Source organism: Antechinus flavipes, chromosome 4 (genome assembly GCF_016432865.1).
Source record: "Antechinus flavipes isolate AdamAnt ecotype Samford, QLD, Australia chromosome 4, AdamAnt_v2, whole genome shotgun sequence".
In the NCBI taxonomy this organism is placed as follows: Eukaryota; Metazoa; Chordata; class Mammalia; order Dasyuromorphia; family Dasyuridae; genus Antechinus; species Antechinus flavipes.
Window position 1 is genome coordinate 105,392,330 of NC_067401.1, and position 21,874 is coordinate 105,414,203.

Here is a 21,874-nt window from a genome sequence, read left to right on the forward strand (position 1 = left end):
TAGCATGTGCAATAGCCAGACCCCAATAAACTGTCTTGGCAGACGGGCTAAACCAGGCTGAGGGTAACTAACAGGTCTCAAACCTGTTGGTGAGTTAGGGGAATTCTATTCCAAATATGTGAGGATCCCCTCCAAGTATGTGAGGTCCAGAAAACGAGGTGGGAGGAGGAATTTTACAAGAAGTATCACTGACAAAGGCCACGGTTCTCAGAGAACTGAGCAAAATTTATAAAAATATAAGTCATTCTTCAATTGATAAACAGTCAAAGTATATGTATAGATAGTTTTCAGACAAAGAAATCAAAGCTATCTATAGTCATATGAAAAAAAGCTCTAACTCACAATGGATCAGAGAAATGCAAATTAAAACTACCCTGACATATCAACTCATACCTATGAGAGTGACTAATATGACAAAAAAGGAAAATATTGAATGTTGGAGGGGATGTGGAAAAACTGGGACACTAATGCACTGTTGGTGGAAATGACAGAAATGACTGATTAAAGTCAGTTTTAATACCAGTTAAGATTTCATGGAAGAAAAGAGACTTGTGCTGAATAGGAAGTTGTGAACCCTCTAGAATAGACAAAAATGAACAGTTTGTTCCAGTGGCCATGAAGGCGGCTGAAACTAGCACCGAGGGGCACTTAAAACTTGATCATACATTGAAGACATTAAGATCATCCACTTTTTCTGGAGCCAGGACTTTTGTCCTGCCACTAGATTTCAGTTACTCAGGAAGAGAGAGTGAGATTGACAACTGTGCAATTTTGCCTCACTTAAATCCTATTCATGCACAAGTTAAGACATCACCCCTTGATGTCATTGGTTTTAATCAAAAACAAAGGATGAACAACAATATTATGTTAGAGTCACTGGGCAGTTGCCCAAGGTGGGGAAATTTGCCTCAGGATTTGAGATTTATTTATTTATGAAATTAAATTTTAGTTTATTTTCATATTCATCTCCTTTTCCTCCCACATCTTTTTGCTCCAAACTGAGGAAGCAAAAAAAAGAAAATCCTTGTTATAGACATGTATAATCAAGCAAAACAAATTTCATGCATTGGCCATAGCCAAAAAATATGTCTCAATTATGTGTTCAGAGTCCATCTCCTCTCTATTAGGAAGTAAGTAGCATGTTCTTGAGTCATCTGGAAGTGTGATCAGAGTTCCTGAGTCTTTTGGAAAATTGCTATTACAATACTGATATTATTGTATATATTATTCTCCTGGTTCTCTCACTTAATTTTGTAACAGTTCTTTCAATATCCCCAGATTTTTTCTGAAGTTATCCCTTCACTATTTTTTACAGTACACTATTATTCCAGGACATACATATGTCATAAGTTGTTCAGCCCTTCTCCAACTGATGGTTACTCCCTTCATTTCCATTTGTTTGCAGGGATAGAGATTTATTTATTTTTATTAAAGGTTTTTATTTTTATAACTTATGCATAGACAATTTTTCAACATTGATTTTATAAAACCTTGTATTCCAAATTTTCCCCTCCTTCCCCCACCCTCTCCCCTAGATGGCAAGCAATGCCATCAGAATATGTTAAACATGTTAAAATATATGTTAAATTCAATATATGTATACATATTTATACAGTAATCTTGCTGCACAAGAAAAACCTGATCAAAAAGGGAAAAAATGAGAAAGAAAATGCAAGCAAATAATAATAAAAGAAATGAAAATGCTATGTGGTGATCCACACTCATTCCCCACAGACCTCTCTCTGGGTTCAGATGGCTCTTTTCATCACAAGATCATTGGAACTAGCCTCAATCAACGGATAGAGATTTAAAGGGCTATTGATAGGAAGAAAGCAGGAATGGGACATTGATAATGGAATTGGGGCAGTGAAGGGCCTCTGACTCTGATGGGAGGCTGATCTCGGATTGGAGTGAGTCAGTCTTTCTTGCTTAGCTGCTTGTCCTGGGCCCCAAGTCCAAGAAACAAGGTTTTGTTGTCCTCATACTTCTGGATACTCTATTCTGGGAGGATACCAAATGTTGAACATATATAGTCAAGATAAACAGATTGGATCAATGGACTAGATTAGATACAAATTATGTTATAGTAAATGACCATAATAATCTAGTATATGATAAACCCAAAAGATCCAAGCTTTTGGAACAAAAACTTGGATCTTATTTGACAAAAACTGCTGGGAAAACTGAAACAGTATGGCAGAAACTAGGTATAGAACAATATCTCATACCCTATACCATGATAAGGCTAAAATAGATACATGATTTACACAGAAAGGCTGATACCATAAACAAATTAAGAGAACATGTAATAGTTTATTTGTCATATTTATGGTTAAGGAAGAATTTAAGATCAAAGAAGATAGAAAAGGCATTACAAAATATGAGATGATTTTAATTGCATAAAATTTAAAAACTTTGCACAAACAAGATCAATGCAACCAAAATTATAAGGAAAGCAGAAAACGAGGTGGGAGGAGGAATTTTACAAGAAGTATCACTGACAAAGGCCACGGTTCTCAGATAGAGAACTGAGCAAAATTTATAAAAACATAAGTCATTCTTCAATTGATAAACGGTCAAAGTATATGTATAGATAGTTTTCAGACAAAGAAATCAAAGCTATCTATAGTCATATGAAAAAACGCTCTAACTCACAATGGATCAGAGAAATGTAAATTAAAACTACCCTGACATATCAATTCATACCTATGAGAGTGACTAATATGACAAAAAAGGAAAATATTGAATGTTGGAGGGGATGTGGAAAAACTGGGACACTAATGCACTGTTGGTGGAAATGACAGAAATGACTGATTAAAGTCAGTTTTAATACCAGTTAAGATTTCATGGAAGAAAAGAGACTTGTGCTGAATAGGAAGTTGTGAACTGACCCATCCATTCTGCAGAGCAATTTGGAACTATGCCCAAAAAGCTATAAAACTCTGCATACCCTTTGATCCAGCATTACCATTGCTACATCTGTATCCTAAAGATGTCAAAAAAGGAAAAGGACCTATTTGTACAAAAATATTTATAGCAGCTCTTTTTGTGGTGGCTAAGAATTGGAAATTAAAGGGATGCCTGTCAATTGGGGAATGGCTAAATAAGCTGTGTTATAATATTGTAATAGAATAATATTGTGCTATAATAAAGGACAATTTCAGGAAACCCTAGAAAGACTTATATGAACTTATATGTGTATAGTGAAATGAATAGAGTAGTTATATACAAGGCTATCTCCAAGGTCCCTTCCTGTTTCAATCATCTGTGAGTTCATAATGGGCTCCATTTAACCCCATCACAGTTAAGCCTTAATTTCAGTATGAGTTAAATGAGACCTTGAGTAAGTAACCCCTCTAGGATCTTAATTTTCTCTTATGTAAAATCAAGGGATTAAATTATTTTATCCCTAAATTACATTGGAGCCCCAAGATAATATTTTAAGGATTCTTTTTTGAAAAGGGAAAGGGAGTGATTGACTTTATGTTCTTTTTGAGCCCCTTCATCCAAAGCCTTTAGCTATAAGATTTTCCACACCATTTTCCATACCCCAGACATTCTGGATGTCAAATGTCAAGAAATAAGGAACTTTAGTATATAATTATTGAGACAAATTAGTTTAAACAGCAGGTTACCAAGTGGTCTATTCCTCAGAGACAGCAGCCTGATGGTCTCTTGCTACCCTGCCAGACCTGACATATTTGTTTCTAAGCCCTATCATAATATGATTTACCTCAACTCTTGGCCAACCTCATCCATTCTGGGTCATTTATTTTTTCATCATACCTTTTTATTTTTCAAAATACATGCAAAGATAGTTTTGAACATTTACCCTTGCAAAACCTTGTATTCCATATTTCTCTCCCTCCCGCTCTCTTCTCCCCTCTCCTAGATGGCAAGTAATCCAATACAGGTTAAACATTTGTAAACACTTCTTCCAAACACATTTCCACATTTATCATGCTGCACAAGAAAAATCAGATTGAAAAGGGAAAAAAAATGAGAGAAAAAGACAAGCAAGCAAACAGCAACAACAATAGAAAAAAAGTTTTCGTATTGTCTTGTGATTCTGGGTCATTTCTTATTAGGTTCAGTGTTAAACAGTGGCATTTTCTGAATATTTCCCAGTCTTGGGGGTACTCACCTCTAAGTTGAGTTCTCACAGTACCATTTCTTACTTTTGATTGGCTGACCATAAATATTGACTGAACCCCGCTAGGCCCTCTGTCATGGAATTTGGATGAATACAAGGGAAATTTCATTCTAAACACTTACCCTGAATAAAAATTTTGTGGTCTATTTAAACACACACAAAAAAAAACAATTAGAAAGACAATCAAAGCAGTGTTTAATTAAAGAATAATACTGACTTTAAGTGCACTGGGAAATTACAGAAATGACTGATTAAAGTCAGTTTTAATACCAGTTAAAATTTCATGGAAGAAAAGACTTGTGCTGAGTAGGAAGTTGGTTTAAGAGGAATAGAGGATCTTCTAGGTTCAGGAGAGCAACATAAAGAGAACCAGAGAGGGAAATGAGCAGTTTCTTCATCTGTATAATGGCAATAATAACATTTATACAACTTACCTCACAGGGATTGTTATGAAAAAAAGTCCTTTATAAACCTTTAAGTGCCAGAAATGTATTAATCATTATTATTATATCCTATAGTCACACATAGCTGGAAGGGGTATCTCAGAAGTGGTTTAGCCCAACTCATATCTGAAATAGAAATTCTCTCTGTTAATCTCCAAGCATTTGAAGAGTTCAAGTGATGGGAAGCTCGTTATCTCCTTAGAAAGCGAATTTCATTAATGGATAGCTCTTATCTGTCATTTCTTTTCAACTGATGTCTACCTCCCTGAACCTTCCCTGCAACCCCATTCTCCAACTCCCAGGCCCTAATTCTTTCCTCAGGGGCCAAATAGACTTAAGTCATTGCCCTTTTCCACACACCAGGTGGTTGTGGTGGGTGATCAGAGCCTTCCTAAGCCATTTTATCTCTGGGCTAACCACTCCCAGTTTGGTCACTCAGACCTTAGATGAGATGACCTTGTGTATGGTCCCCTCATCATCTCAGTTTTCCTCTTCTGACTACATTGCAACTTGTCAGTGTTCTATGTGGTACTCAAGACTGAACATTCAACATAGGACTCCTAATGTACTGTGACAGCTCAGAAGACAATGACTTTGTCACCTCCATTATTTTGGAAACCACGTACTTGTTAATGTTGCCTTTAATATATTAACATTTTAAGCTGCCCTGTAACACTGCTTACTCACATTCATATCCTTTCCACACATAATGCTGTCTAGTCACATCTCCTACATCCTGTCCTTGGATAATTTATTTTTTCTTAACTTAAGTATAGTGTTTGAAGTTTATTAATAAAGATAAAAATGATCTCATTAAATTCTTGCCTGTCAAGATTATTTGGATCCTGATTATGTTTGTTGCCTAACATGCTTATAATAATAATAATGATAATAACTTCCACATAAATCACTTTTAAGATTTCTGTGGGTGTTTTCCTCACAATAATATTTTCAGATGAATAGTGTAAATATGACCATTTTACAGATGAGAAGAGGGAGACTCTGATATTAATTAAGCACTATGCTCATGGTTACATATCTATGTAAGAGTTGAAGCTGAGGCTCAAACTTGAATCTTTTTACTCTAGTTTTAGTAGGTTTTTTCTGCCAATTTAGTTATCCTTTATGGCTTTATGTGACTTGTAAATTAGATGAATATCCCATTTTCGTCTTCATTCAAATCATTGATAAAAATGTTCAGTAAAACTCTAATGATACTTCCCGAGAGACCCCTCAGGTTGACATACTGATTGACACTTTAACTTAAATTTAATTCACTTTCATTGAAAAATGTACCCCTGAATGAAGACATTATTGAGAGGGGGCAAGGGGAGGATGCCATTAAGAACTACTCTGAACAGCTAGAAATCGTTCCACTATTTGGAGGCTTCCTGTTGGTGACTACATCTATTTTCTACCATTGTGAGACATATCAGAAAGATACTGTCCTAGTGGTGAATTCATGGGGACTTTGTCCTATAATAACATCTTTAGAGATATAAAGTGTCTTAGAGATCACTGAATCCATTCTGCCCTTGGAGAGAGGGAGGAGGAAACTGAGCTATGTGTATTTACCAAAGTTATATAGTTAGTGGCCAAATGAGGAGAAAGCTGTCTTAGTACCAGGGAAAAAAACATTAGACCAGAAATCTGGAGATCTTAGTTCTTCTTCTAGTCTTGGTTCTGCTCCTGACTGACTATGGAACCTTAGACCAATAAGCCATTCATATCCCAAAGTAGTTTAAAGAAGTTATCTTGTAGGAGATAAGATACTTATTTATTTTTAAAAAATTCAATCTATCAATGTCCTATCTATTCTGGGAACCAAACCTCCATATGACGTATTTACTATGAACATTTCTCCCCATTCAGTTGCTTTTCTCTTTATTTTAAATTGATTACTATATACGTACTAAATATATATACATATGTAACATATATGTAAATGGTACACAATACACATATAATAACATAAAAATTTAATTTATATGTATATTTATATATGTGTATGCATACAAATACACAAATATATTTTTTGTTGTTTCAGTCCATATATCACTCTTTGTATGACTGAGTTTTCTGAGTTTCCTTGGCAAAAATACTGCAGTAGTTTGCCATTTCCTTCTCTAGCTCATTTTACAGATGAGGAAACTGAGGCAAACAGGTTAAGTAACTTACCCAGAGTCACCCAGCTAGTAAGGGTCTGAGGACAGAGTGGAAATCAGGAAGATGAGCTTTCCTGACTCCAGGCATATGGGTGTATATTTGTATTTCTATATGTGTGTATATATGTGTATTTGTATATATCTATGCATTTATATATACATATAAACACACACACATTAATGTGTGTTTCTTATTTCTATATCATGCTGTTTTTCTCTCTCTCTGGAAGGATATGGAACAAAGGCACCAGGATAAGCTCAGGATGCAGGCTGAGATCAAGCGCATCAATGATGAAAACCAGAAGCGAAAGGAGGACTTGCTGAACCAGGAGAAACTTGCAGACCAGATAGTGATGGAGTTCACCAAGAAGAAATTGGTGAGGGAACAGGGCCCTGGGTAGGGACAAGAAGAAACAGAGCTAGGGGAAGGCTAAAGGTGGGAATGGGTGAGTTATATGAAGGGGATGGCAAGTAGGTTTGCTTATCTGAAATTAAGGGAGCATAATAGACAGTATTAAGAGTTAAAGGCTGGTGAAATGATGGTAGTGAAGGGGTATGATTTATGAGAACAACTTGTAACTTTTTATCAGGAACAGTTATGACAATCCTGTTTCAGGAGGGCAAGTTAGCAGAAGAGCTAAGAACCTTCCAAATAGGAGATAGCCATTTCTTTACTCTGTAGGAATCAATTTTGTAGAGACTACATTAGTTCTCCTACCATTTTAGATGGTCCAATTGCTTATTAACAAAGAGTGGTAGGGAAAATAGAATATTAGAGAAAATCAGGTAAGTTGGTCACTTTCTTATGAGTAACTCGAATGAGGAGATTAAATTGGGAGGCAGTGAGGGATTCACAGTGGTTGAGACTTTTGATGTGATTTTTTTTTTTTTACTTTCTTTTGAGAATATAGAACCTGAAGGCATCCATGGATATATTTATTTTTTTTACTATCCAAAGGATACATAGTCCCTTGTCTATAATTGCTATCCCATTTAGGTTTAGAAAATTCCTTGTAATTCTTTTTTAATTCCCCTGAGTTTACTGAATCCTACAGTACAAGATGACCAAATGTTCCATGGAATTTTTCTTGCTGCCTTTGAGCATGTAATAAAACTGGTGACACTGACTCCGATGATATTTGCGTTTCCAAGGAGAATATGTAAGCCATTCATTCCATTATCTGCATTGTTTTCCCTTTCTTTCTAATTTTGTTTTTAGCAAGTATGTCGATACTGATATAATTCTGTTCCTCTAGTAGAAGGTCCATTTGCTGGTCACTGAACTTCAGTCTCACGTGTGAAATATCAGTGGCCAAGGTAAAGTTTATAAGATAGCCTAAAAATTGTGTGACTCTTAGTATCCTCTGCTTGCTTTTCCATCCTGCTGCCATAGTCACTGTGGAGAAGGAGGCAGCATGAAATGAAAGGTTCGTGAGGGATTTTTATTGTTTGTTTCATGGTTATCATGACCAAAACACATGACTAGGGCCCATCTCTTTGTGATAATCCTCCACATACTTAGACAGACTAGTCTTCAAAAAGCAGACCCAGTTTGTTTCCAGGACCATACTTGAGGAACTGAGAGAGCTCAGATAAATTAAACTCACACAGGAAGATGGTAAGATCTTATGATGACCAGAATACAACAAAAAATTCAGTTTTTAATGTGAGATTGACATCAATATAAGCATTGGCAAAGAGAGCTCCATAAAAATGATTTCCCTTTTGCACTAACATATTTTTCATCGGATGAGGGATAAAGAAATTTACCAATAATTAAATGAGATCATCCCACTAAATTAGTTTATTCTCGATATTTGGTGACATCAGTGCAGAGATAGGAATATGTAATGGTGGTAAGAAATATATTTGAAAATATGGATTGAAAATAACAATTGAGAGATCAAAGATTTATAGACTACAAAGAAGCTTGACCTTTGTGAATATTTTCTTCACAAAAAGAATCATTAATAGATAGTAGGCAAGGAGAACACTGAAAAACATCAATAAAAGAAAACTGATTAAGTTTTAACTGATAGGAAAAGGCATTACTCATGTGAGGATACTTTTTTTTTAAACCTAATATTTATAAACAAACTACTGATATATTTTAGAACAAAGATAAAAATCAATGCAAACAGAAAAAAAGAAGTTAGAAAAAGATGTGGTGTGCAATTGAAATAGCTTAATCCTTACCTAGCCAAATTAATTGTCAACTATTCATATCCCAGGAAATGGTTAATAGAAAGGACAGACACAGACTATAATACTTTCTTACAGGTAATTCTAATTCTTTTCTTCTGTTGAGTCTTTCTTTTTTTTTTAATGTTTTTTTTTAAATAACTTTTTATTGACAGAACCCATGCCAGGGTAATTTTTTACAATATTATCCCTTGCACTCCCTTCTGTTCCGATTTTTCCCCTCCCTCCCTCCACCCTCTCCCCCAGATGGCAATCAGTGTTGATTATTTCCAATATAATCTGGATATAGCTTTTTTATAATATAAGTTGTCTCCTTCATTAGACAGTGAAGTTCTTGAGGGCAGAGACAATGTTTTGTCTTTCTTTATGTGCCCAATGCTTAGCATAGTACCTGGCACAGTGCTTAAATGTTTATATGCTGAAATCAGTTGTCATAAAAAGGGGACCAAAAGAGCTAAAAAAAGCATCTTATTTAACAAAAGTAACTTATTTGCTCAGTAAGGAAGATTGTCAGCCAAAAGCAACATGGGTTTAGAAAATAAACATATTTGTACAATATTATAAAGAAGAAAGATGGAAGATGATGAGCAGTCACCTCATTAAAACTGAGAAAAACCCCAATGGGCAAAATCAATTTAAAGAAAATTTGTCAAAACAATCAGATAAAAAGATTCATCTTGGGGACATATAAAGATGAAAATGAAAGAAGTGTAACAAATAAAAAAAAGATGGAAAAGATTTGCAAAGATTTTTACAATCAACTTCTTTTCATCATCAAAGATAGTAGAATCATCATACTTGCACTTAGTATCACAACCTGGGATGTGTTTGTGAAGGAATTAGAAATGGCATCAAAGAGAAAGAAGGTGGAGGAGGTCTGTGCTGGAGATACATCAAGGAGGTCTGTGCTAGAGGCAGCACTGTTGTAAAGGTGTGGAAGGATCAATTCACAAGGTATTTGAGTGCAAAGATGTCACAGATGTGTGTGGGAGAATGTCAGATCTCAGTACTTGAAAAAAATAACTGAGAAAACATCAATAACTATTGAACTATATGCTGACTTTGCCCACTATACTTACTTTTCATGTGAAATTTTTATGAGACATGTACACATGATGAGGGTTACTACAGGAAGACTTTTTAAAGTCTAATATCCACAGGAGACCACCAATCCACTCTCACTCAATTTGATAATAAAGAATAAAAGGTCCTATTGGACTTTTTCATTGATTCTCTTTTAAAATTTTGATTTGGTAAAGAAAATGCTCCCTTAAAGGTTTTCTCTTAACAAGGTTTCTCCCATCTGTACTTCAAGATCTATTAAGAACTTTAGCAACAGATATAACCTTGTTCAATGACCTTCTGTTCATAAATATTAGGTAGGGAGACACATACTTATCTATATAGTCTGGTTTTTTTGTGCCATTGTTTTTTCAATGATGTCTTTGAACTCTTCTGAGTTATGGGCTCCTGCTATAACTATTACTGGTGCTGTTGACAGGCTTAACTATTTAAATTCTCCAGGGACATGATCATTTTTTCCCCCATTGGTCAAGGTTCCATTAATTCCAGCATAGAAATGTTCTGTTTCTTAAGGAAACAAAAAGTGTTAACATACTACATCTTGTCATCTATAATTATACCTTATAGACTTTATCCACTGAGCTGTGGTTTGGGGAAGCTATTCTCCCTTCTAACCCCTTACATATATATGGGAAGACAATACAAAGAAAGACAAGTTGGACTCAAAATTAAAAAGGAACGGGAGAGAGGACTCTGTTTTGACAAATTGCAAAGATTCTTTAATGACCCCAGACTTTTCCCTGAAACAAATACTAATTTTTTAAAATACCAATAGTTACTTGTGTGGCTGCAAATTATAAAACATTCCTATCTCTAAGAGAATTAAAAATGAGTAGCAGCAGAGGGCAATGGAGAGGCATAATGTTGGGAATGAGCAGGCTGCAAAATATAGCATAAAAGAATCTTCAAAAATGACCTGGAATACTACACACCTGTCAGATTGGCTAAGATGACAGGAAAAAATAATGATGAATGTTGGAGGGGATGCGGGAAAACTGGGACACTAATGCATTGTTGGTGGAGTTGTGAACGAATCCAACCATTCTGGAGAGCAATCTGGAATTATGCCCAAAAAGTTATCAAATTGTGCATACCCTTTGACCCAGCAGTGTTTCTATTGGGCTTATATCCCAAAGAAATACTAAAGAAGGGAAAGGGACCTGTATGTGCCAAAATGTTTGTAGCAGCCCTATTTGTAATGGCTAGAAACTGGAAAATGAATGGATGCCCATCAATTGGAGAATGGCTGGGTAAATTGTGGTATATAAATGTTATGGAATATTATTGTTCTGTAAGAAATGACCAGCAGGATGAATACAGAGAGGACTGGCGAGACTTACATGAACTGATGCTAAGTGAAATGAGCAGAACCAGGAGATCATTATACACTTCGACAACGATATTGTATGAGGACATATTTTGATGGAAGTGGATTTCTTTGACAAAGAGACCTGAGTTTCAATTGATAAATGACGGACAAAAGCAGCTACACCCAAAGAAAGAACACTGGGAAACGAATGTGTACTATCTGCATTTTTGTTTTTCTTCCCGGGTTATTTATACCTTCTGAATCCAATTCTCCCTGTGCAACAAGAGAACTGTTAGGTTCTGCAAACATATATTGTATCTAGGATATACTGCAACATATCCAACATATATAGGACTGCTTGCCATCTAGGGGAGGGGGTGGAGGGAGGGAGGGGAAAAATTGGAACAGAAATGAGTGCAAGGGATAATGTTGTAAAAAAAATTACCCTGGCATGGATTCTGTCAATATAAAGTAATTATTAAATAAAAATTAAAAAAAAAGACCTGGAATAAGAAAGAGGAACTAGATCTGGAATGCCATTGATAAAGGGAATTCTGAGGTGAAGGGACTCCATCAACAACTGATCAACAAGGGATTCTATGAACAATTGTCTACAAATTCTCTGCCTTGAGTGACAAAAAAGGTTGAAAGACAAAGTGAATAGAGCACTGACCCTGAAATCAGGAGGATCTGAGTTCAAATCCAGTCTCAGACACTTAACACTTACTAGCCATGTGAGTCACCTAACCCCACTTGCCTTGCAAAAACGCCAAACCAAAAAATCAACCCAACAAACCAAAAAAGGTTGAAAGATCTGCCCAGGTTCACATAGTGTGCATCAGAGGAGGAACTTTCTGGCACTGAAGGTGGTTCTTTGTGTTCAATTCCACACTGCCTCTCTAGTCAAGGATATAAGGATTAAAGAATATCACCAGGAAAATTTAGGGTTAAAAAGGAAGATGGGATGCCCCTGGAGTGAGAATATGGTAAATATATGATAGATATTCTCATGAAGATAGAAAATAGGAGGTAGTCTGCTCCTCCCATGCTCACTGGACACCCTTCTGTCCATTCCCTTTCTTTCCTTCCCCCACAGTGATAAACTTCTGCAGAACCCGGATGGGCAAAAATGAATAGGTAGTGTTCTGTATCAATGAAGGAAATACTTACATAATCCCTTTGAATATTGACTTTATCCCCTACTGATCTTGGTAATTGATATGTGATGGTATATTACTTTCCCATACAGCTTTGACTTGGGTAAGAGCATAGGATTTAGTGCTGGGAGATGTCTTAGAAGATCAATTAATCCATATCCCTTATTTTCAGATGAAGAAACTGAGAACCAGATTGGTGAAAGTCACATAGGTTAGAACAGAAATAAAATTTGAACTTGGGTTTTCTGATTCCAAATCCTGGAATTTCCCCTATGCCACAGTGCTTCTATAAGGTATAGACATCTTCATTCCTTCTCCCTCCCGAGACTGTCAGCATCCTTCCATCACCTTGGTAACATGCTTTATGTACTGAATTTTGTATTAGGTGCTATGGAAAAATAAAAGATTCAGAGAACATAGGGTTCTCATAAGAAGCATATGACATATGGGCAGGACAATCCTCTCAAAGAAACATAAGGAAATACAGATTGATATAATTTAATATAGTGTATTAAAATGCATAGAAATTCTAAAGAAAAAGGGAATGAAGAATGGAAGCAGTCAGGGCAGAGATCATTCCAGTAAGACTGCATGATGGTGAATTGTGATCAAGACTTGGAAAGAAGGGAGGGAGAGACATGTATTTGTGGAAGGTATGCAATAAGTCCCTTGAAGGAGAAAAACCACATGCTATGTATATACTTAATTATATTGTGATAGTACCTAGCACAGGGCTAGGCACATGGTAAATATTGTGACTAGTTTTCTTGGCAAAAATATTGGAATGTCTGGACATTTCCTTCTCCAGCTCGTTTTATGGCTTGAGGAAAGGGAGCAAACAGGATTAAATGGCTTGCCCAAGGTCACACCACTAATCTGAAGCTAGATTTGAATTCAGGAAGATGAGGCTTCCTGACCAGGCTTGGTGCTCTGTAAATATTGTATGAATGAATGAATGTTTTTTATGACGTCTCAGAAGTAGCAGTGTTTGACTTGCATATAGAGAGATGGGAAGGATGCTTGAGCTAATAGACATGTTTGCCTAAAATCAAATTTAAAGTCAGTAGTATTGAGACTTGTAGGTGGTGAGATGTACAAGGGTAGAAACACTTGGTAAGAAGACTTGGAAGTTATATTGAGTCTGGATTTGACAGCTGTGGGCAATAAGGAACTAATCCTGGTCTCGAGCAAGAAAAAGTAGAACACTTGTAAAAAACACAATAGCAAGAGTAGCCTCCATTCATGTAACACTTTATAGTTTAAAAGAGATTTTCTTGGTAATAATACTTTAAGGTAGGTGATACTCAGATACTAACTTCCTACTAGTACCCCTTCCTATCTTTCCTGGTTTCTTAAGCCTTGATTGTGCAATCCAGTGCAATCTCCATGCTGTACCTTGACCCATGCTCTCCTTTTCCTGATTCAGGGCATTTTCACTGGTTGTCTGTATTATCTGGAGAACTTTGTGTCTCTTCTTCCTAACATTTCTGGCTTCCTTCAAGTCTCAGCTAAAATCCTGCCTTCTACAAGAAATCTCTCCTAATCTTCCTTAAATACTAGCATCTTTCTTTTGTTGATTATTCCCAATCTACCTTGTATAATTTGTTTGCATGAGCGTGTGCCCCTTGAGAACAGGGATTGTCTTTTACAACTTTCTTTGAATGCCCAACATTTGACACAATGTCTGGTACATAGGATGTGCCTAATAAATACTTGTGGACTGATTGCTTAGCTGTGTGATCCTGATTAAGACAGTTAGCCTCTGTCTGCTTCAGTTTCCTCATCTATAAAGTGGGGATAATAATAGCACCTGCTCTCAGGATTGTTGTGAGGATCAAATGTGATAGTAATTATAAAATGCTTAACATAGTACCTGGTATCCCATAGGTGCTGTATAAATGCTAGCTATTATTCTATTATTTTTTATGAAAGGTTTTTATTTTTAAAAACATGTACATAGATAATTCTGCAATATTAGCCCTTGCAAAACCTTGTGTTCCAGTTCCTACCTCCCTTCTCCCACCCTCCTCCCCTAGATGGCAAGTAGTCTAATATATGTTAAACATGGTTAGCTATTATTCTAATTTCATGGATGAGGTAATTGAAAATGAAATAACTTAAATTATTTGCTTGTAGTCACAGGGCTAATAAATATTAGAATTTAAACTTGAATCCAGGACTTCTAACTTCAAGTACATAGATCTTTCCACCATTTTCATTGCCTGTGACTCTTGTTGCTATGTTTTAAGAAGGTGGGGAAACAGGTGGAATTGTGGAAGAGGTTGAAGGCATATAGACTGGCAAAACAAAGGGACATATAGATATAAATATGCTCTTTGGGTCTCACAGGAAAACACACATCCATATACACGCTGCTGTCTTTGGAGCTCATCTTAAGTAGTTGTTAATCACAGAATTTTTTCTGATCTAGAACAGTACAGATGGCATGTATCATCCAAGTCACAATATGATTTCTTTATTTTTTTATTAAAGCTTTTTATTTTCAAAACATATGCATGGGTAAAAAACCTTATGTTCCAAAATTTCCCTTCCTTCCTCCCACCCCTTCCCCTAGATTGTAAGTAATCCAATATATGTTAAACATGTTAAAATACATGTTAAATCTAATATATGTATATATATATATTGATACAATTATCTTGCTGCATAAGAAAAATATGATTTCTTTATTGAGATTGCTAGGAGGACTTAAAATCAGTACCTAGATCAAAATGGATTAGGGGAGTAGATCTTTTTTTTTTTTTAAATAGCTTTTTATTGACATATATGCATGGGTAATTTTTTCAACATTGATCCTTGCAAACACTTCTGTTACAACTTTTCCCTTCCTGCCCTCCAACACCTCCCCTAGATGGCAGGCAGTCTCATACATGTTAAATATGTTAACATATATCTTAAATACAATACATGTGTACATATTTATACATTTCTCTTGTTGCACAAGAAAAATTGAATTTTAAAAGGTAAAAATAACCTGGGAAGAAAAACAAAAATGCAAGTACTCCACACTTGTTTATCAGAATTCTTTTGCTGGGTCTAGCTGGTCCTGTTCATCACTGATCAATTGGAACTGAATTGGATTCTCTCATTACCGAAGATAGACACTTAGGGGAGGAGATGCTGATACAGATGGGCACAAGCCCACTCACACTCAAATCTATTGAAAGGAGTGTTCCTGCCATCAAGGTCCTTGCCACTGTATGGTCATTCTATGTCAGACACTTACATGAATTTATCAGTGGGAGTGACATTAAAAAAGAGGCATTAATATCTCATTTGCTTCTGCATATTGAGAACTGTGGGATCCTTCCATCTGATGCAGTGGAAACCTACTATATATGTTGATTCCCCTATTACATAATGTAAGCTCTGTGAAAGCAAAGGTTGCCTTGTTTTTTAATTTATATCCCCCAGTGTACTTAGCATGGTACTTTGCAAATGGTAAGAACTTACAGAATGTTTGACTGATTGAGTCATTCATTCACAGGACTTTGGACAGGTTAGTGACATTTGGGTATTTGGTAGTCGCTTTCTCCAAACCTCAGAATACTCCTAGGAATCATCAGTCATTGACCAACACCATTTGTGAACACCAGTTGAGGGGCAAAGCACTAATTAGGTGCTACAGGAAATAGCAAATTTAAAAGAATTCTGACTTAAATATGGTAAGACACAAAAATATGGACATAAGGATATTCGCAGAGATCTGTCAACGTAGAATACCGGGGCTAAGGGAATTCTCTGTCGGGAGATTGTGCTTTACCAGCTTAAGAGGAGCAGCCCTGGGGAGATGGCCTTGGGAATAGATATTTGTCCACTTTTATAGCATGAGCACCTGGTAAAGACTGCTGTTTTGATTGCTAACATATCTGTCTGTTTCTTAAACAAGATGGAATTGCCCTATGGGAAAATCAAGTGATAGAAAAGATAAGCCAGTTCTTTCATTGCTTTTCCAGTAAAGAAAGAAGAAGTGCCCCCGGAAGACTGGAAGATTCACATCTGGGGGTAGGGGTTTCATGGTTGTCTGACAGACCAAGGTTGTAGTATGTCTTGTTTCCCTTGGCTTTTTCTCTCTTTTAGGTCCGAGAATCAGAGTTTGAAGCTGAGCAAGAAAAAATCCGAAAGGAAAAAGACAAAGAGACTGCTCGGCTGAGGGCCATGCAAGAGAAAGCCCAGGACTACCAAGCCGAGCAGGTATCTTCCCCTCCAGGTTATTCCTCGGGTAGCCTATGATATGGACTTCAGGGAAAGGCCTAACAGAAGAGACTCCAAGTTTTCTGCATACTTTACCAATATAGGAGCTTAGGAGGATCTGCCTACAGGGGTAGTGGTTGAATAAGAAATATTTGGGGGATATATATTCCCACATGCACACACATATATTGAATAAGATATATATTCCCATATGTACACACACAAATATATACACATATATCTGTATAGTACCTTCTGTGAGATGTATTCCCCCTCTAAAAATCAGGAGTCACAGCCCCTGAGAAACAGGCAACACATTAATCACTTTCTGATGGCAGAATATCAACTTCTCAAATAGGTCACCAAGGGAGACTGGATGCCTTCATTAATAGTATTTTCAAATTGGAATAACTTTGGGGTGGAAAATGGATAAGATAGTCTCTTAAGTTACTTTCTGATCATTAAATGTCATCTATTCTTTCCTAGAATCTCTTGTTGCTAGAGAAATTTTTGGGTTTCTCAAAGCAGAAGAGTAATGGGAAGATCATAAACTGGTGATCTCTAAAGGATTAATTTACCACTCATTTATTTAGGGAAGGGGTGGAAGATTGAGCAGGGGGTGTCAATCGCAGAGTTCTTTGAGGAAGCTTCTTCTAGATGTCTTTGGGATGAAGAGGGTTGTTTAGGGAGACTTGTCCCCTTAAGCACCCTAACCTGCCCTGCCTTCTCTTGGTTTCAATTGGGTAGATTTAGAATTTTTAAGTGCCCCCCTCAATTATCTGGCAGGGCCCCCACCCTCATTGAGCTCTTTTTCTCCTGCCAGGATGCTCTGCGGGCCAGGCGCAATCAAGAAATGGCAGAACGAGAATGGCGCCAGAAAGAGAAGGAGAGTGCCCAGAAGAAAGCAGAAACTGAGGCGATGATGAAACAGATTCGGAAGGAACAGGTGGCTTTCAAGGAGCATTCACTGGCTGTGCAGGTGCAACGGGACCGGGACGAGTTTGAGAGGATCCTCAGGTAGTTTGGCCTTCCTTCCTCACCTGGCTATAACAAAGGCCGATTAAATAAGCAAAGGGGGCAGCTAAGGGGGAATGGAGGGAAGGGTGAGCATCTACAGTTAGATGAGCAAATTACCTTAGGAATTGTCTAGTCTAACCCCTTTATTGGAGAAAACAATGAGTTTCCCAGCAGTAAGTGAAAGATCTAGGATTTGAATCCAAGGTTTCCCAAATACAAATACTTTTTTCTTCCCACTGAGCCATGTTGTTGAGGGTAGAGTACTCTCACCACTGAGAGGATTCTAATCAGTCTAGATTAGTCCTTATTTCTTTGTGATGGTCATTAAAATTATTTTACAAAGAGGAAAGGGGAGATGGAATAAACATTTATTAAGTAAATGCCTCCTAGTTGCCAGGCATTGTACTCAGTGCTTTAGAGATATTATCTCATTTGAGCCTTACCACAGCCCTGTTAGGCTGATGCTGTTATTATCTCTATTTTACACGTGAAGAAACTAAGGCTGATAGAGATTAAGTAGCTTGCTCAGAGTTAGCTGGGTGACAAAGATTCTTTTTGGTCAAGAACCTGTGGGAGTTAAAGGAATTGGAATAATTCCCCTGGAAAGAGAGAGCGTTGACAAAGATGAAAAGCAACAATGATTCTTTATTTCCATAAGAGGGAAAAGAATGAAATTGTAGCAGAAAAGGTTTCAGTCAGACATAAAGAAGGGTCAGCTAAATGGATAAAATGCAGGACTTGAAGTCAGGAAGACCTGAATTTAAATCTTGTCTTAGATATTGAACTAAAGAACTATTTCAGTCTTCAAATTCTCTCATGGATGCAACCTGGCAAACTCTGTGTAACTTTCTTGTCAGGGGGACCAAGAGCTTAAATGACTTAGCTGTGGTTACTTAGTCAGTATGTGTCAAATATAGAACTTGAGCCCTATGATTTATCCTTTATTCACCACAGTACATTGCCTCTCTTAAATATTTTAAGCGTGTTTTGCTTAAAAAAAGCTTTATAAGGGCCATACCATTTTTGGTGGACCCCACCCATATTTCCCAAATCTCTCTGATTTACATTATTATTACAGCTGCTCCAATCTCCCTTGGCTAAATCATTTTAATTCCATTACATGAAAAAACAATAGAATGTTAACATTGTTTCTGTATTTCCCTTAGCACCTAGCACAGTGGGTTATGCAAAATTGGTCCTTAATAAATGTTCATTGAATGAATGAATGTATAAAGACAAGAACCCTTGGTGGACTGGCACACAAAATTATAGCACAGTCTTGAGAGAAGGGGGTCCATGAATAGGCTATTTGTTTGAGATGAGTAAAGAGGGTCAGGTAGAGAATGGTTGCCTCAGAGAGTGGGCACCCACGGGTGGCAGGCTCCTTTCTCTGCTGAGCCCTGTCTTGGCTTCCCCCCCAAACCCAAGGGCTCAGCGGTTGCAGATTGAGAAGGAACATGAGGAAGAAGAGAAGAAAGCCAAGGAAAACCTGCACCATGCCAATGAGTTGCGTCGTCAGGTGCGAGAGAATCAGCAGAAGCAGGTGCAGGAGCGGATTGCCACATTTGAAGAGGGCCGGCGCCTCAAGGAAGAGGCTCAGAAGCGACGTGAGCGCATCGATGACATCAAGAGGAAGAAGATGGAAGAGTTGAGGTGGGTTTGCCATCCAGTCCTGCTTTTCAGGGCCCAGAGGGGCAGGGAGCTGAGGGGGCAATCCCTTTGGATCTGGAAGCAGGTGAAGGCAGGGAGCATTATCCTGGAACCCATGGTCAAGGAGATAGGGAGTTATCCCAGAGTGTGAAGTACAGACGGGATTACTAAAGTACTGGCAGATAGGGAAGGGGAAATGGCCTGGGGTAGAGGAATCTCCCCTAAACTGGGAGGGTAGGGAGAATTAGCTCAGAGATTCGAGGGAATGGGAGTTAGGATGTTCTAGAACTTTATTTTTAAAAAAAATTTTCTGATGTTTATTTAAATCTACAAAAGTCCATTTTATCAAAATAATTGCTTTTGCACTTTGAGTAGCAGTTCTTTCCTAATTTCAAAATTCCCCATTTTTCCTATTCCTAAAAACAAAAAATTAAAAACAAGCTGATTTTGCACAAACTCAGTAAAAAATAGTTTTTATGAACATACACATACCTTCTGAGTCCAAAAACTTGTTTCCCCAGTTTTACTGTTAAAATCAAGTAACACCAGCTTAAAAATGGGGCTCATCCATAAAGAAAACCAATAATTTCAATTACTGGGCCCATTATTATGATAGTTATGGTATTCGTCAATTTGAAATTCAAAAAGGAGGAATGCAGAACTTTATTCTCTGGATACCTCTTAGGAAAGGATTTCTAATCCTGCCTGTGAGTTTGTGCTGGCTACCTTCCCTTTTCCCGGTCTCTGTCTTTGCTTTCTACCTGTCCCCTGTTGCCCTTCCCTCTAAGATTCCCTTCTATCTGCCCTGTATATGTCATATATATTTCCATGTTGTCTCCCCCATTAGAATGTGAGTTTCCCTAGAGCAGACACTATCTTTCTACCTTTTTTAATATCTCCAGCACGTAGCACAGAGCCCAGAGCTCAGGGCACCCTCAGTGCTTGCTGATAGACTGACTGACCTTTTCCAGGGCCTTCTAGGTGCTCCTTCCTGCTGCTCTTAGCCCCCTGTTGACCCTCTCTGACTTTCTCTCTGCAGAGCCACAGGCCTCCCGGAGAAGTATTGTATTGAGGCAGAGAGAAAAGGCAATATTCTGCCAGCCACCTCCGTGAGCTGAGTGAAGGAGCTACGAATGGACTTTTCCCTAGACCCCTGCCAGGGGCTACCTGTGACTTTGTTCCTTGGTTTCCACTATTGCTGCTGACCCAGAGAGTTTACAAATAGAGATTAGATTTATTTTACCTTTATTAGGATTCATGCTTGACTTTCTCTCAGTGGGGCTGAGGCCTGAAGATTTTCCGTACCCACAATGAGAATGCCGAGACAAGTAAAGTAGGTCTCAGGGAGGTAGAAGAGCTTGTTGGCAAGGGGATGTTTCTCTGTGTATCCCTCCCCTTCCCCTATATAATCATCCGAGGAACCCAGATATCCTTTTTTTTTTTTTTCTGTATCCCTATTAAAAGAAAATGATAATGCTTTTTGGGCTATGCGAATGACCTGTGGCCTTGGTGGGTTAAGAGAACCAGCAGGAGCCGGGGAACAGCCATATCCTGACACAGTTTTAATTCCTCTGCAACGTCATCAATAGGGCCTCCTCCAGGAGGATGCTCCCTTTGTGGAGTTCCCGGGTTGTTCCTGCCACTGAGATGGAAATGGGAGGGATGAAGGGCAGAGGGCCCGGGAAGGAGGGGCCATAGCCCGAGGCAGAGCTGTCCCTTTGTACATATCCATGAATCAGACTGCATCTGTGATCTAGGGGATGAATCCCGACTCCTTTTTCCTCAGCCTTTCCTCACCAGAGCCCTTTCAACTTCAGGCAATACCACAACACAAACATTACCTCCACCTCCTTTTCCCCCTAACAGGGCACACCCAGAACTCCAGTGCTCCTCACCCCACCCTGCCCCATTCTCCCCTCACCCAAACAGTTCCCTTTACCTCATTTGCCTGCCTCCATCCTCCTTAATCTATTCCACATCCAATTCTCTCCTAATAAACATGGTTCCCCTCAGCCCATTAATCTGCCTCAGCTTTCCTTAGTCTACTCTGGTCTGCTCTTCACCTTGCCTTTCAACCCTCCCCAACCCATTTCCTTTGACTCAAGGATATGATTAATATCACTATTTCTCAAAATCAATATTAATATCAATACCTCACCTCCAATCTATCCTCCACTTCCCAATAATCTGTCATGAAAACCTGGTCTAGAATTACCAATCTGACTGTTCTGGGGGAAGAGGAGCTAATTGTGGAGGGTCCCCTCCCTGAGTTGTCATTTTTTTCACCCACCCATTCCCAGGTTTGGGGCTCAGCCTTCCTCCACGATGGGCCCTGCAGCCATCAAGGTGGAGGGCGGCTGCTGGGCGCGTCCCAGGTGTTTACAATGCCAGGTTACAAGGGCCCTGGGCAAGAGTCCCCTTTTCATGGGGCCCAGCAAGAGTCAGCAAGCTGCTTCCTGTGCTTCCGCTTCCTCAGGCAC

General features: G+C 38.1%; 1 protein-coding gene across 2 annotated transcripts in view; it reads left to right on the forward strand.

Annotated features, from left to right (window-relative positions):
- The window catches only part of CFAP45 (cilia and flagella associated protein 45), a 52,864-nt gene extending 31,991 nt beyond the window's left edge, over positions 1-20,873 (forward strand). For both annotated transcript variants that reach the window (XM_051993691.1, XM_051993692.1), the window contains exons 8-12: positions 6,992-7,138; positions 16,614-16,727; positions 17,551-17,744; positions 19,173-19,397; positions 20,434-20,873. In XM_051993691.1, the coding sequence (XP_051849651.1) occupies positions 6,992-7,138; positions 16,614-16,727; positions 17,551-17,744; positions 19,173-19,397; positions 20,434-20,512 (759 nt within the window). In that variant the 3' untranslated portion in view covers positions 20,513-20,873. The remainder of the gene's footprint in view (positions 1-6,991; positions 7,139-16,613; positions 16,728-17,550; positions 17,745-19,172; positions 19,398-20,433) is intronic.
- Positions 20,874-21,874: the final 1,001 nt, after the last annotated feature.